Below are 14,403 nucleotides of genomic sequence, written 5' to 3'. Positions count from 1 at the left end.
ACACTTTTCGTAATTTCAAAATCTACGATTAAGGCAAATTAGGATTGTTTGACGTTTGAAATTGGATTTTTACGATCAGGACTAACCAGGACTAACACTTTTCGCAATTTTAAAATTCACGATAAAAATAAATTAGGATTGTTTGACGTTTGAAATTGGATTTTTACGATCAGGACTAACCAGGACTAACACTTTTCGCAATTTTAAAATTCACGATAATGATAAATTAGGATTGTTTGACGTTTGAAATTGGATTTTTACGATCAGGACTAATCAGGACTAACACTTTTCGCAATTTTAAAATTCACCATAAAGATTAATTAGGATTGTTTGACGTTTGAAATTGGATTTTTACGATCAGGACTAACTAGGACTAACTTTTTTCGTAATTTCAAAATCTACGATTAAGGCAAATTAGGATTGTTTGACGTTTGAAATTTGATTTTTACGATCAGGACTAACTAGGACTAACACTTTTCGTAATTTCAAAATCTACGATTAAGGCAAATTAGGATTGTTTGACGTTTGAAATTGGATTTTTACGATCAGGACTAACTAGGACTAGCACTTTTCGTAATTTCAAAATCTACGATTCAGGCAAATTAGGATTGTTTGACGTTTAAAATTGGATTTTTACGATCAGGACTAACTAGGACTAACTCTTTTCGTAATTTCAAAATCTACGATTAAGGCAAATTAGGATTGTTTGACGTTTGAAATTTGATTTTTACGATCAGGACTAACTAGGACTAACACTTTTCGTAATTTCAAAATCTACGATTAAGGCAAATTAGGATTGTTTGACGTTTGAAATTGGATTTTTACGATCAGGACTAACCAGGACTAACACTTTTCGCAATTTTAAAATTCACGATAATGATAAATTAGGATTGTTTGACGTTTGAAATTGGATTTTCACGATCAGGACTAACTATGACTTACAATTTTCATAATTTAAAAATCTACGATTAAGGCAAATTAGGATTGTTTGACGTTTGAAATTGGATTTTTACGATCAGGACTAACTAGGACTAACACTTTTCATAATTTCAAAATCTACGATTAAGGCAAATTAGGCTTGTTTGACGTTTGAAATTGGATATTTACGATCAGGACTAACTAGGACTAACCCTTTTCGTAATTTCAAAATCTACGATTAAGGCAAATTAGGCTTGTTTGACGTTTGAAATTGGATTTTTACGATCTGGACTAATTAGGACTAAACTTTTTCGTAATTTCAAAATCTACGATTAAGGCAAATTAGGCTTGTTTGACGTTTGAAATTGGATTTTTACGATCAGGACTAACTAGGACTAACACTTTTCGTAATTTCAAAAACTACGATTAAGGCAAATTAGGCTTGTTTTACGTTTAAAAATGGATTTTTACGATCAGGACTAACCAGGACTAACACTTTTCGCAATTTTAAAATTCACGATTAAGATAAATTAGGATTGTTTAACGTTTGAAATTGGATTTTTACGATCAGGACTAACCAGGTCTAACACTTTTCGCAATTTAAAAATTCACGATAAAGGTTAATTAGGATTGGTTGACGTTTGAAATTGGATTTTTACGATCAGGACTAACCAGGACTCACACTTTTCGCAATTTTAAAATTCACGATAATGATAAATTAGGATTGTTTGACGTTTGAAATTGGATTTTCACGATCAGGACTAACTAGGACTTACAATTTTCATAATTTAAAAATCTACGATTAAGGCAAATTAGGATTGTTTGACGTTTGAAATTGGATTTTTACGATCAGGACTAACTAGGACTAACACTTTTCATAATTTCAAAATCTACGATTAAGGCAAATTAGGCTTGTTTGACGTTTGAAATTGGATTTTTACGATCTGGACTAACTAGGACTAACCCTTTTCGTAATTTCAAAATCTACGATTAAGGCAAATTAGGCTTGTTTGACGTTTGAATTTGGATTTTTACGATCAGGACTAACTAGGACTAACACTTTTCGTAATTTCAAAAACTATGATTAAGGCAAATTAGGCTTGTTTTACGTTTAAAAATGGATTTTTACGATCAGGACTAACCAGGTCTAACACTATTCGCAATTTTAAAATTCACGATTAAGATAAGTTAGGATTGTTTAACGTTTGAAATTGGATTTTTACGATCAGGACTAACCAGGTCTAACACTTTTCGCAATTTTAAAATTCACGATAATGATAAATTAGGATTGTTTGACGTTTGAAATTGGATTTTTACGATCAGGACTAATCAGGACTAACACTTTTCGCAATTTTAAAATTCACGATAAAGATTAATTAGGATTGTTTGACGTTTGAAATTGGATTTTTACGATCAGGACTAACTAGGACTAACTCTTTTCGTAATTTCAAAATCTACGATTAAGGCAAATTAGGATTGTTTGACGTTTGAAATTTGATTTTTACGATCAGGACTAACTAGGACTAACACTTTTCGTAATTTCAAAATCTACGATTAAGGCAAATTAGGATTGTTTGACGTTTGAAATTGGATTTTTACGATCAGGACTAACCAGGACTAACACTTTTCGCAATTTTAAAATTCACGATAAAAATAAATTAGGATTGTTTGACGTTTGAAATTGGATTTTTACGATCAGGACTAACCAGGACTAACACTTTTCGCAATTTTAAAATTCACGATAAAGATAAATTAGGATTGTTTGACGTTTGAAATTGGATTTTTACGATCTGGACTAACCAGACTAACACTTTTCGTAATTTAAAAATCTACGATTATAAGGCAAATTAGGATTGTTTGACGTTTGAAATTGGATTTTTAAGATCAGGACTAACTAGGACTAACACTTTTCGTAATTTCAAAATCTACGATTAAGGCAAATTAGGATTGTTTGACGTTTGAAATTGGATTTTCACGATCAGGACTAACTAGGACTAACACTTTTCGTAATTTCAAAATCTACGATTCAGGCAAATTAGAATTGTTTGACGTTTGAAATTGGATTTTTACGATCAGGACTAACCCTTTTCGTAATTTTAAAATCTACGATTAAGGCAAATTAGGCTTGTTTGACGTTTGAAATTGGATTTTTACGATCAGGACTAACTAGGACTAACACTTTTCGTAATTTCAAAAACTACGATTAAGGCAAATTAGGCTTGTTTTACGTTTAAAAATGGATTTTTACGATCAGGACTAACACTTTTCGCAATTTTAAAATTCACGATTAAGATAAATTAGGATTGTTTAACGTTTGAAATTGGATTTTTACGATCAGGACTAACCAGGTCTAACACTTTTCGCAATTTTAAAATTCACGATAATGATAAATTAGGATTGTTTGACGTTTGAAATTGGATTTTTACGATCAGGACTAATCAGGACTAACACTTTTCGCAATTTTAAAATTCACGATAAAGATTAATTAGGATTGTTTGACGTTTGAAATTGGATTTTTACGATCAGGACTAACTAGGACTAACTCTTTTCGTAATTTCAAAATCTACGATTAAGGCAAATTAGGATTGTTTGACGTTTGAAATTTGATTTTTACGATCAGGACTAACTAGGACTAACACTTTTCGTAATTTCAAAATCTACGATTAAGGCAAATTAGGATTGTTTGACGTTTGAAATTGGATTTTTACGATCAGGACTAACCAGGACTAACACTTTTCGCAATTTTAAAATTCACGATAAAAATAAATTAGGATTGTTTGACGTTTGAAATTGGATTTTTACGATCAGGACTAACCAGGACTAACACTTTTCGCAATTTTAAAATTCACGATAATGATAAATTAGGATTGTTTGACGTTTGAAATTGGATTTTTACGATCAGGACTAATCAGGACTAACACTTTTCGCAATTTTAAAATTCACCATAAAGATTAATTAGGATTGTTTGACGTTTGAAATTGGATTTTTACGATCAGGACTAACTAGGACTAACTTTTTTCGTAATTTCAAAATCTACGATTAAGGCAAATTAGGATTGTTTGACGTTTGAAATTTGATTTTTACGATCAGGACTAACTAGGACTAACACTTTTCGTAATTTCAAAATCTACGATTAAGGCAAATTAGGATTGTTTGACGTTTGAAATTGGATTTTTACGATCAGGACTAACTAGGACTAGCACTTTTCGTAATTTCAAAATCTACGATTCAGGCAAATTAGGATTGTTTGACGTTTGAAATTGGATTTTTACGATCAGGACTAACTAGGACTAACTCTTTTCGTAATTTCAAAATCTACGATTAAGGCAAATTAGGATTGTTTGACGTTTGAAATTTGATTTTTACGATCAGGACTAACTAGGACTAACACTTTTCGTAATTTCAAAATCTACGATTAAGGCAAATTAGGATTGTTTGACGTTTGAAATTGGATTTTTACGATCAGGACTAACCAGGACTAACACTTTTCGCAATTTTAAAATTCACGATAATGATAAATTAGGATTGTTTGACGTTTGAAATTGGATTTTCACGATCAGGACTAACTATGACTTACAATTTTCATAATTTAAAAATCTACGATTAAGGCAAATTAGGATTGTTTGACGTTTGAAATTGGATTTTTACGATCAGGACTAACTAGGACTAACACTTTTCATAATTTCAAAATCTACGATTAAGGCAAATTAGGCTTGTTTGACGTTTGAAATTGGATATTTACGATCAGGACTAACTAGGACTAACCCTTTTCGTAATTTCAAAATCTACGATTAAGGCAAATTAGGCTTGTTTGACGTTTGAAATTGGATTTTTACGATCTGGACTAATTAGGACTAACCTTTTTCGTAATTTCAAAATCTACGATTAAGGCAAATTAGGCTTGTTTGACGTTTGAAATTGGATTTTTACGATCAGGACTAACTAGGACTAACACTTTTCGTAATTTCAAAAACTACGATTAAGGCAAATTAGGCTTGTTTTACGTTTAAAAATGGATTTTTACGATCAGGACTAACCAGGACTAACACTTTTCGCAATTTTAAAATTCACGATTAAGATAAATTAGGATTGTTTAACGTTTGAAATTGGATTTTTACGATCAGGACTAACCAGGTCTAACACTTTTCGCAATTTAAAAATTCACGATAAAGGTTAATTAGGATTGGTTGACGTTTGAAATTGGATTTTTACGATCAGGACTAACCAGGACTCACACTTTTCGCAATTTTAAAATTCACGATAATGATAAATTAGGATTGTTTGACGTTTGAAATTGGATTTTCACGATCAGGACTAACTAGGACTTACAATTTTCATAATTTAAAAATCTACGATTAAGGCAAATTAGGATTGTTTGACGTTTGAAATTGGATTTTTACGATCAGGACTAACTAGGACTAACACTTTTCATAATTTCAAAATCTACGATTAAGGCAAATTAGGCTTGTTTGACGTTTGAAATTGGATTTTTACGATCTGGACTAACTAGGACTAACCCTTTTCGTAATTTCAAAATCTACGATTAAGGCAAATTAGGCTTGTTTGACGTTTGAATTTGGATTTTTACGATCAGGACTAACTAGGACTAACACTTTTCGTAATTTCAAAAACTATGATTAAGGCAAATTAGGCTTGTTTTACGTTTAAAAATGGATTTTTACGATCAGGACTAACCAGGTCTAACACTATTCGCAATTTTAAAATTCACGATTAAGAAAAGTTAGGATTGTTTAACGTTTGAAATTGGATTTTTACGATCAGGACTAACCAGGTCTAACACTTTTCGCAATTTTAAAATTCACGATAATGATAAATTAGGATTGTTTGACGTTTGAAATTGGATTTTTACGATCAGGACTAATCAGGACTAACACTTTTCGCAATTTTAAAATTCACGATAAAGATTAATTAGGATTGTTTGACGTTTGAAATTGGATTTTTACGATCAGGACTAACTAGGACTAACTCTTTTCGTAATTTCAAAATCTACGATTAAGGCAAATTAGGATTGTTTGACGTTTGAAATTTGATTTTTACGATCAGGACTAACTAGGACTAACACTTTTCGTAATTTCAAAATCTACGATTAAGGCAAATTAGGATTGTTTGACGTTTGAAATTGGATTTTTACGATCAGGACTAACCAGGACTAACACTTTTCGCAATTTTAAAATTCACGATAAAAATAAATTAGGATTGTTTGACGTTTGAAATTGGATTTTTACGATCAGGACTAACCAGGACTAACACTTTTCGCAATTTTAAAATTCACGATAAAGATAAATTAGGATTGTTTGACGTTTGAAATTGGATTTTTACGATCTGGACTAACCAGACTAACACTTTTCGTAATTTAAAAATCTACGATTATAAGGCAAATTAGGATTGTTTGACGTTTGAAATTGGATTTTTAAGATCAGGACTAACTAGGACTAACACTTTTCGTAATTTCAAAATCTACGATTAAGGCAAATTAGGATTGTTTGACGTTTGAAATTGGATTTTCACGATCAGGACTAACTAGGACTAACACTTTTCGTAATTTCAAAATCTACGATTCAGGCAAATTAGAATTGTTTGACGTTTGAAATTGGATTTTTACGATCAGGACTAACCCTTTTCGTAATTTTAAAATCTACGATTAAGGCAAATTAGGCTTGTTTGACGTTTGAAATTGGATTTTTACGATCAGGACTAACTAGGACTAACACTTTTCGTAATTTCAAAAACTACGATTAAGGCAAATTAGGCTTGTTTTACGTTTAAAAATGGATTTTTACGATCAGGACTAACCAGGACTAACACTTTTCGCAATTTTAAAATTCACGATTAAGATAAATTAGGATTGTTTAACGTTTGAAATTGGATTTTTACGATCAGGACTAACCAGGTCTAACACTTTTCGCAATTTTAAAATTCACGATAAAGGTTAATTAGGATTGGTTGACGTTTGAAATTGGATTTTTACGATCAGGACTAACCAGGACTCACACTTTTCGCAATTTTAAAATTCACGATAATGATAAATTAGGATTGTTTGACGTTTGAAATTGGATTTTCACGATCAGGACTAACTATGACTTACAATTTTCATAATTTACAAATCTACGATTAAGGCAAATTAGGATTGTTTGACGTTTGAAATTGGATTTTTACGATCAGGACTAACTAGGACTAACACTTTTCATAATTTCAAAATCTACGATTAAGGCAAATTAGGCTTGTTTGACGTTTGAAATTGGATTTTAACGATCAGGACTAACCAGGTCTAACACTTTTCGTAATTTCAAAATCTACGATTAAGGCAAATTAGGATTGTTTGACGTTTGAAATTGGATTTTTACGGTCAGGACTAACCAGGACTAACACTTTTCGCAATTTTAAAATTCACGATATAGATAAATTAGGATTGTTTGACGTTTGAAATTGGATTTTTACGATCAGGACTAACTAGGACTCGAAGGTCATCTGCTGCAATGGAGAAGAAATGAGCTCTGATGAGCGCTTTTGCACTTCTTTCATGGCTTCTGGCACTCTGGCAGCACGGCGCCTCCCGCCTCGCCTCCCCCGCTTTCCCTGCAGGCTGCTGGGGCAGGGCCCACTCGGCGATCGCAGCGCTACCACACGTGTGAACGCCAGGAGGGGAAGAGACTTCTGAATCAACCGATCGGAATAAGAAAACGCGTTTTCAGAAATCAGAAAGTTGATTCGAGTTGTTTAGGAGAATAAATAAACATTCCCCTTGGTCGCGACTCACGTGTGAAAATAATTTCAAAAACATTTCTAGCAAAGATTAAATTACTTATTAGAATATATGGTTGTAGCCAATCTATTGATGTGTTCCGAAAAGGAATAAATGTTCTTTCAAAATTCATTGAATCTCTAGACATTTTCCAATGATTTGAGCTTTGAGCTGAAAAAAACAAAGGTAAGGAACTCTCCGGTGTTTTGTAAATTTTAATCGTATTTATTTCCTCGTTATCTTTGCAGACATTAATCTTAAAAAAAATGAAAGGCCAGGATAATCAAATAGTTCGTAAAAAAATCCAAAAGATCACTTTCGGACTCATGTCAAGCGATGAAATCCGCAAAGCCAGTGTTGTGCAGGTTACGACGCCGCTGTCTTTTGATAAATTTGGAGCTCCACTTCCAGGGGGTCTCTACGACGTCTTGATGGGTTCGTTTTGTTGTAATGTGGGTTTTCAAGTCATTAAACTTTATTCTTGTCAGGCCCTTCCTATGAGAGAGATTCTCACTGTGGAACATGCGGGTTGAATTCGTTTCGCTGCAATGGCCACATGGGGCACATTGAACTCCCTGTTCCTATGGTGAACCCTTTCCTCAGGAGGCAACTCAGCAATGTCCTGAACATATCATGCGTCAAGTGCCACCACGCTAGGATTCCAGGCAAGAAAATTAAAGAAAGATTTCGGAAAACATTTTTATTTCACAATATTTTTCTGCAGACTTTGCAAAATATCTCTTCATGGCACGGATCCAGCTGTTGGACATGGGCCTCAGCACGTCAGCCATGAGTGTAGAAATGGAGCTGAACAACAGGCCCGCTGACATGACAGACAACTATTTTGGCGAGTGGGCAAAGGAGCAGTTCGACAACTTCATTAAAAAGATGGCCAAAGGTAATACAATATTCAATGGCTGAAAAGTAAAATATTAATGAAAAAAATTCACAGAGGGTGAGCCAGAAAAGCCACCTCTGACCCAAACCTATGAGGCTTTGCGCCGCATGTTCACTGATGCGTGCTTCCGCTCTCTTCCCTCTGGCAAGAAGTGTGCCAAGTGCAAGCAGCCGATCAAGAGATACACTTTGTACCAGTGCAAATTTTTAGTACCGCAAAGCAAAGTCGAAGTAGCTGATAAATTCGCAGAGTATGTCTGGCTGAGTTGTGCTTTTGTGGTTTAACTAATTGTTACCAATTTTAAGCAGAGGTCAAACGTCTCAGCAGTCCACACCAAAGCCAGCTGTTCACACTAAGAGAGGAAGAGGAGCAGCGAAGGGAGCTACTGTCACCATCAGGGCTGATGAGCTTCGGTAGGAAAATTTGGACACTGATTTTGGTTGGCTTATTTACTTTAATTTTGTAGAGACAACATGCGATCGATCTGGCTCAACGAGCAGGAATTCCTCGAAACACTGTTTCCAGTCCTCAAAAGAAACGACATGCAGTTTCCAACAGACTTGTTCTTCTTGGAAGTGCTCCCTGTCATCCCACCTAATTGCAGGCCTGTACGATTTCAAATTTTTAATTAAACATGATTTTAATATGAAATCAATTCAGGTCAACAAATCAGCCAGAGGAGTTATTGAACACCCTCAATCGTTCACTCTCAAAGTTGTGATGCAAAATGTGATTGTGGTTCAGAACCTCCTGAAAAGCATGAAGGAGGGTGATTCGCAGTTGACGGAAGAAGCAAAGGTAGATCGATTTCAAACTCTAAATTGTTCAAATTTTACCTTGTTTCACAATTTTACCTACCACAGCTCCTCATCACAAAACTTAAAGGATCAACTCCTGAAGAAAAATTGGGTCTTATCTGTGACGAGATGCAGTCAGATGTCGACCACATCCTTGACAAAGACACAAACAAGCTGACCAGTGGAGACCGATGCTTTGGTGTGAAGCAGGTACTCTTAGATTATTCATTTTCTTTCTGTGCTTGAAGTAAAACTTTGATTCTTTTTAAAAGGTGGTCGAAAAGAAGGCTGGACTTTTCCGAATGCACATGATGGGAAAACGAGTCAATTTTGCCGCTCGAACTGTCATCACTCCTGATCCGAATTTGAATGTCGACGAAATCGGAATTCCAGAGGCTTTTGCCTTGAAGCTTACGTTTCCAACTCCCGTTACTCCTTGGAACGTTGATGAAATGAGGAAGCTAGTTCTCAATGGCCCATACAAGCATCCTGGGTACGCAGAGTGTTTCTTATTAGTTTGTGGAGACCCATTTTATTTTTTTTTATTTTTCAGAGCTGTTTTGATTGAAAATGAGAATGGGACGATCAGTAACTTACGTGAGGAATCACAGAGGGCTGCTTGGGCCAAGAGACTGCTGGCACCTTCAGAATTCAATTTCAAAGGGCCAAAAATTGTTCACCGGCACCTTCAAAACGGAGATGTTCTGCTTTTGAATCGTCAACCCACTCTTCACAGACCCTCCATCATGGCCCACAAAGCCAGGATTCTGAAACGAGAGAAGACTATGCGACTTCACTATGCAAACTGCAGTTCCTATAACGCTGATTTTGACGGTGACGAAATGAATGCCCACTTTCCCCAAAACCACGTTGCTAGAAGTGAAGCTGTAAACCTTGGTATTATAGTAACTGTTGCTCTTAAATTTTTTAATAATAATTTAAAATCTAGTGAATGTATGCCAGAATTACTTGGTGCCCAAGAATGGCACACCTCTCAGTGGCCTGATTCAAGATCACGTCATCTCTGGTGTTCGACTTTCGATCCGAGGGAAATTTTTGAACAGAGAAAATTACCAGCACTATGTTTACCAAGGACTCTCTGGCATACCCGGGAAAATCAAGCTGTTGCCACCTGCCATCCTGAAGCCGAAAGTTCTTTGGACGGGCAAACAGGTTATTTCAACAGTCTTGCTGAATGTCTTGCCAAAAAACAAACCTCCTTTGAGCCTCGAGTCTTCCGCTAAAATTGGTGCAAAGGTAGTAAATAGTTTGTGATGTTATGTTAGTTGTCATAATTTTTGTATTTTTAAGGCTTGGGAGAAGCTTCCTCCGAGAGAATGGATTTGTGGAGGGACCCCCTTCAAGAATCCCAATGAAATGACAGAGGCTGAGGTGATCATCAGACATGGAGAGCTTCTTTGTGGGGTTCTCGACAAAAAGCATTACGGAGCAACTCCTTTTGGTCTAGTTCATTGCGTTTTTGAAGTAATTTTTCTTCGGTAAAATTATATTTTTACTCACGCAAATATTTCAGCTTTATGGTGGCAAATACTCTGCTCTGCTTTTAAGTGCACTGGCCAAGCTCTTCACTAATTATCTACAAAACGATGGCTTCACTTTGGGTGTTGCTGACATTCTGGTTTTGAGAAAGGCTGACAAAAAGAGATCCAAAGCAATCAATGAATCAAGAATGGTATATTTTTTTCTGCTCGAATCATCATCATCAAAAATTTATTAATAAATTGCAGATTGGAGATCAGGTCGTAGCAGAGGCATTGGAGTGCCCGCTGGACACTCCGACTGAGAAGTTGCAGCAAGAAATGAAAAAGTTGTTCAGTGAAGATGTCAACAAGTACAGGACCATCATGGACAGAAAATACAAGCAGTTGCTTGACAAATACACCAACGAAATCAACAAGTATTTATTTAATTAGATCAGACTCTTCATAATGATTTGATTTTCTTTTCATTCAGAGTTTGTCTTCCAACTGGATTGATCAACAAGTTTCCTCAAAACAACCTCCAGCTAATGGTCCAGTCAGGTGCCAAAGGTTCCACTGTGAATACTATGCAGATTTCCTGCCTGTTGGGTCAAATTGAATTGGAAGGCAAGAGACCGCCACTGATGGTCTCGGGCAAGTCTCTACCGTCGTTCCTACCTTTTGACACTTCCCCGAGAGCAGGAGGATTCATCGACGGACGTTTCATGACTGGAATTCAGCCTCAAGAATTTTTCTTCCATTGCATGGCTGGTCGAGAAGTAAAAATTTAATTTTTTTCAAATGCTCCAATTTACAATTTCAAACTTGCTTCAGGGTTTGATTGATACAGCTGTGAAGACAAGTCGTAGTGGTTATCTACAAAGATGCTTGATCAAGCATTTAGAAGGCCTCTCTGTAGCCTATGATCAGACTGTCAGAGATTGTGATGGAAGTGTGATTCAGGTAAAAGTTTTGCCTACAGAAATTACGGAAAAGTTTTATGAATTTGTGTTTTAGTTTTACTATGGTGAGGATGGAATGGATGTTTGCAAAGCTCAATTCCTGGACGCCAGTCAAATTCATGTCCTTCTTAACAATTCCGACATTGTTTTGGACAGTAATATTGTGGACGTTTTGAAACATACTGAGAATTGTGAACTTGTTGCCAGTGCAAAGAAAGAGGTAGAACTTAATAGCTTATTATTTATTAATATAAATATTTTTTTGTGCAATGCAGCTGAGGAAGTGGAAAAACAAGCATCCCGAACACAAAAAAACAACTCCTTTCCTAGAGTTTTCAAAGCAGTTGTCTCTTGATGACGTTGACGTTAGAATTGTGCAGAGCCATGGGCGAACCAACACGTCTTTAGGTGCTGTTGAAGCTTGGAGAATGCTAGATGATAAAACGAAAAGAAAGTAATAATTTCCTATTAAATTTTATGCAACAGGCTTTGAATTTATTTTGTTTTTCGTAGATTTTCAAAGAGCAGCAGAAATTGTCCTGATCCGATATCTTCTAGATTCAATCTCAATCGTGACTTTGGTTCCATCACCGAAAAATTGGAGAAAAACGTGGAAAATCACATTTCAAAGCAACACCTTGATGAAGATGAAAGTGCAAAGCTCGCCACCTTAATTGCACAGAGAAGTATGACTTCGCAGGCTCCCCCAGGTGAACCGGTTGGAATTTTGGCAGCCCAGGTAATTTTGTAAATAAGTTGAAATTTTGTAATAAGTACAAAAACAATTTCTTAGTCTATTGGAGAACCATCCACTCAGATGACACTGAACACATTCCACTTTGCTGGAAGAGGTGACATGAACGTCACCCTAGGTATTCCTCGACTTCGAGAACTACTCATGATGGCGTCCAAGAATCAGAAAACACCAGCCATGGACATACCCTTCTTGCCGCACATATCAGAGAGAAAGGCGGAAAAGTTCAAGCTGCGTTTTACCAAAGTTACGGTCGCGGATGTTTTGGAAAAGATCGAAGTCCACGAAAAAATGGACCTCCGCAGTGGAGACCGAATGAACCTGTACAAGATGCACTTCAAATTCCTCCCAGAAGCGGCCTACAAAAATAGATTCCCTCTAACTCCTGAAAAGGTTTTGCAATACATGGAGGGAACCTTCTTCAAATTCCTGGAGTTCACCATGAGAAAGGCAATGAAGTGCAAGCTTGATGCGTAAGTATGCAAAATTCTGCATTGATTACAAATTCTTATTCAGCATTGCAGTGTGCTCACCAAAGCTGAGCGAGAAGCAAGAATGGGAGCTGGAAACGACGAGGATGACGATGATGAAAAGCAAGGTGTTGCAAAGCCTCTTAATGTTGGAAACACAGATGACCATTTGAGTTCGGACGAAGAGGCAGAAGGCGACGACGACGACGCCACCACGTCCCGCATGAAATCCAAGCACACTGAAGATAGGGATTATGAAGATCCAGAGGAAGAGGAGGAAGAGAAAGGTTTGCACTGAGTACTGAATTGATATTTTCAATTTTAACCATACAATTTGCCAGAGAGTGACCATGAAAATGATGACGAGGTTGATGATGAGATCCGGGAGGCTATTCCCGAACTGAATAAGTCAACCACTGCTGCAGACCAAGAGGCCAGTTTCTTTGACGCAATGCATGATGATGACGACACTCATAGTAGTGATCGAGCCTTGGCTGTCAAGCAGAAATCCGTTTTTCTCCTGCAATATAGATATGACGCTCAGGAGGAGTTGTGGTGTGAAGCTGTGCTGGGGGTTTGTTTCTAAATCCAAAAAAGTAGAGCTTTATATTAATAATCTAATCATAGGTACCACTGAAATACAAAAAGGTAGACATGTCCACTCTTTTGAAGGAGGTTGCACACAAAGCAGTCATTTGGCAAGTGCCGTCAATAAACAAGGCGTTTATTTACAAGAATTCCAAGGATGAGATGATGCTGAAAGTTGACGGAATGAACATAAAAGTAATTTTTCCCAATAATATTTTGATTCAAAGGTACTAATATCTTGAATTTATTTAGGAAATGTTCAAATATCACAAGATCCTCGACATCAGTAGGATGTACGTCAACGACATTCACGCCTTCGCACAAGTTTACGGCATCGAAGCGGCCAGTCGGATTTTAGTGAAAGAAGTGCAGAATGTGTTTGGAGTTTACGGGATCACTGTCGATCCACGCCATTTGCTTCTAATCGCAGACTACATGACCTTCGACGGCACCTACAGAGCGCTCAACAGAGGTGGAATTGGAGCTCATTCTTCTCCATTTCAGCAGATGACCTTCGAGTCATCGCTCACCTTCCTGCGAAGTGCAGTTCTGGAGGCAAAAACTGACAATGTGAGGACACCTTCTGCATGTTTGATTGCCGGCCAGGCTATCAAAGTTGGCACCGGCTGTTTTGATTTGAAGATGAAGCTTTCTTTGTAATGCTCTGAGAGTTTTTATAAATGATTTTGAATCCACAGTTAAAAAGAGCTTTCTATATTAATGCCTCACATAACCTGCTCGCTAGCTTGATAATCATATAAATTTTATCTTT

General features: G+C 36.3%; 1 protein-coding gene across 1 annotated transcript; it reads left to right on the top strand.

The window, feature by feature from the left end:
* Positions 1-7,661: 7,661 nt before the first annotated feature.
* On the top strand, positions 7,662-14,361 carry LOC132194704 (DNA-directed RNA polymerase I subunit RPA1). Its single transcript, XM_059616157.1, has 25 exons — positions 7,662-7,867; positions 7,930-8,116; positions 8,170-8,346; positions 8,406-8,579; positions 8,634-8,829; positions 8,888-8,992; positions 9,046-9,187; positions 9,240-9,377; positions 9,443-9,586; positions 9,649-9,869; positions 9,930-10,273; positions 10,326-10,633; positions 10,688-10,861; positions 10,911-11,069; positions 11,125-11,294; positions 11,351-11,636; positions 11,692-11,820; positions 11,875-12,039; positions 12,095-12,273; positions 12,333-12,558; positions 12,613-13,046; positions 13,098-13,330; positions 13,385-13,617; positions 13,671-13,826; positions 13,884-14,361. Exons 2-25 carry the CDS (start codon positions 7,948-7,950, stop codon positions 14,289-14,291), a joined length of 5,070 nt encoding a protein of 1,689 aa, XP_059472140.1. The 5' UTR covers positions 7,662-7,867; positions 7,930-7,947; the 3' UTR covers positions 14,292-14,361.
* Positions 14,362-14,403: the final 42 nt, after the last annotated feature.

The sequence above is a fragment of the Neocloeon triangulifer genome, unplaced genomic scaffold (assembly GCF_031216515.1).
Source record: "Neocloeon triangulifer isolate White Clay Creek 2 clone unplaced genomic scaffold, ASM3121651v1 ptg000008l, whole genome shotgun sequence".
Taxonomy (NCBI): Eukaryota; Metazoa; Arthropoda; class Insecta; order Ephemeroptera; family Baetidae; genus Neocloeon; species Neocloeon triangulifer.
This window is presented reverse-complemented; position numbering and strand designations above follow the sequence as displayed.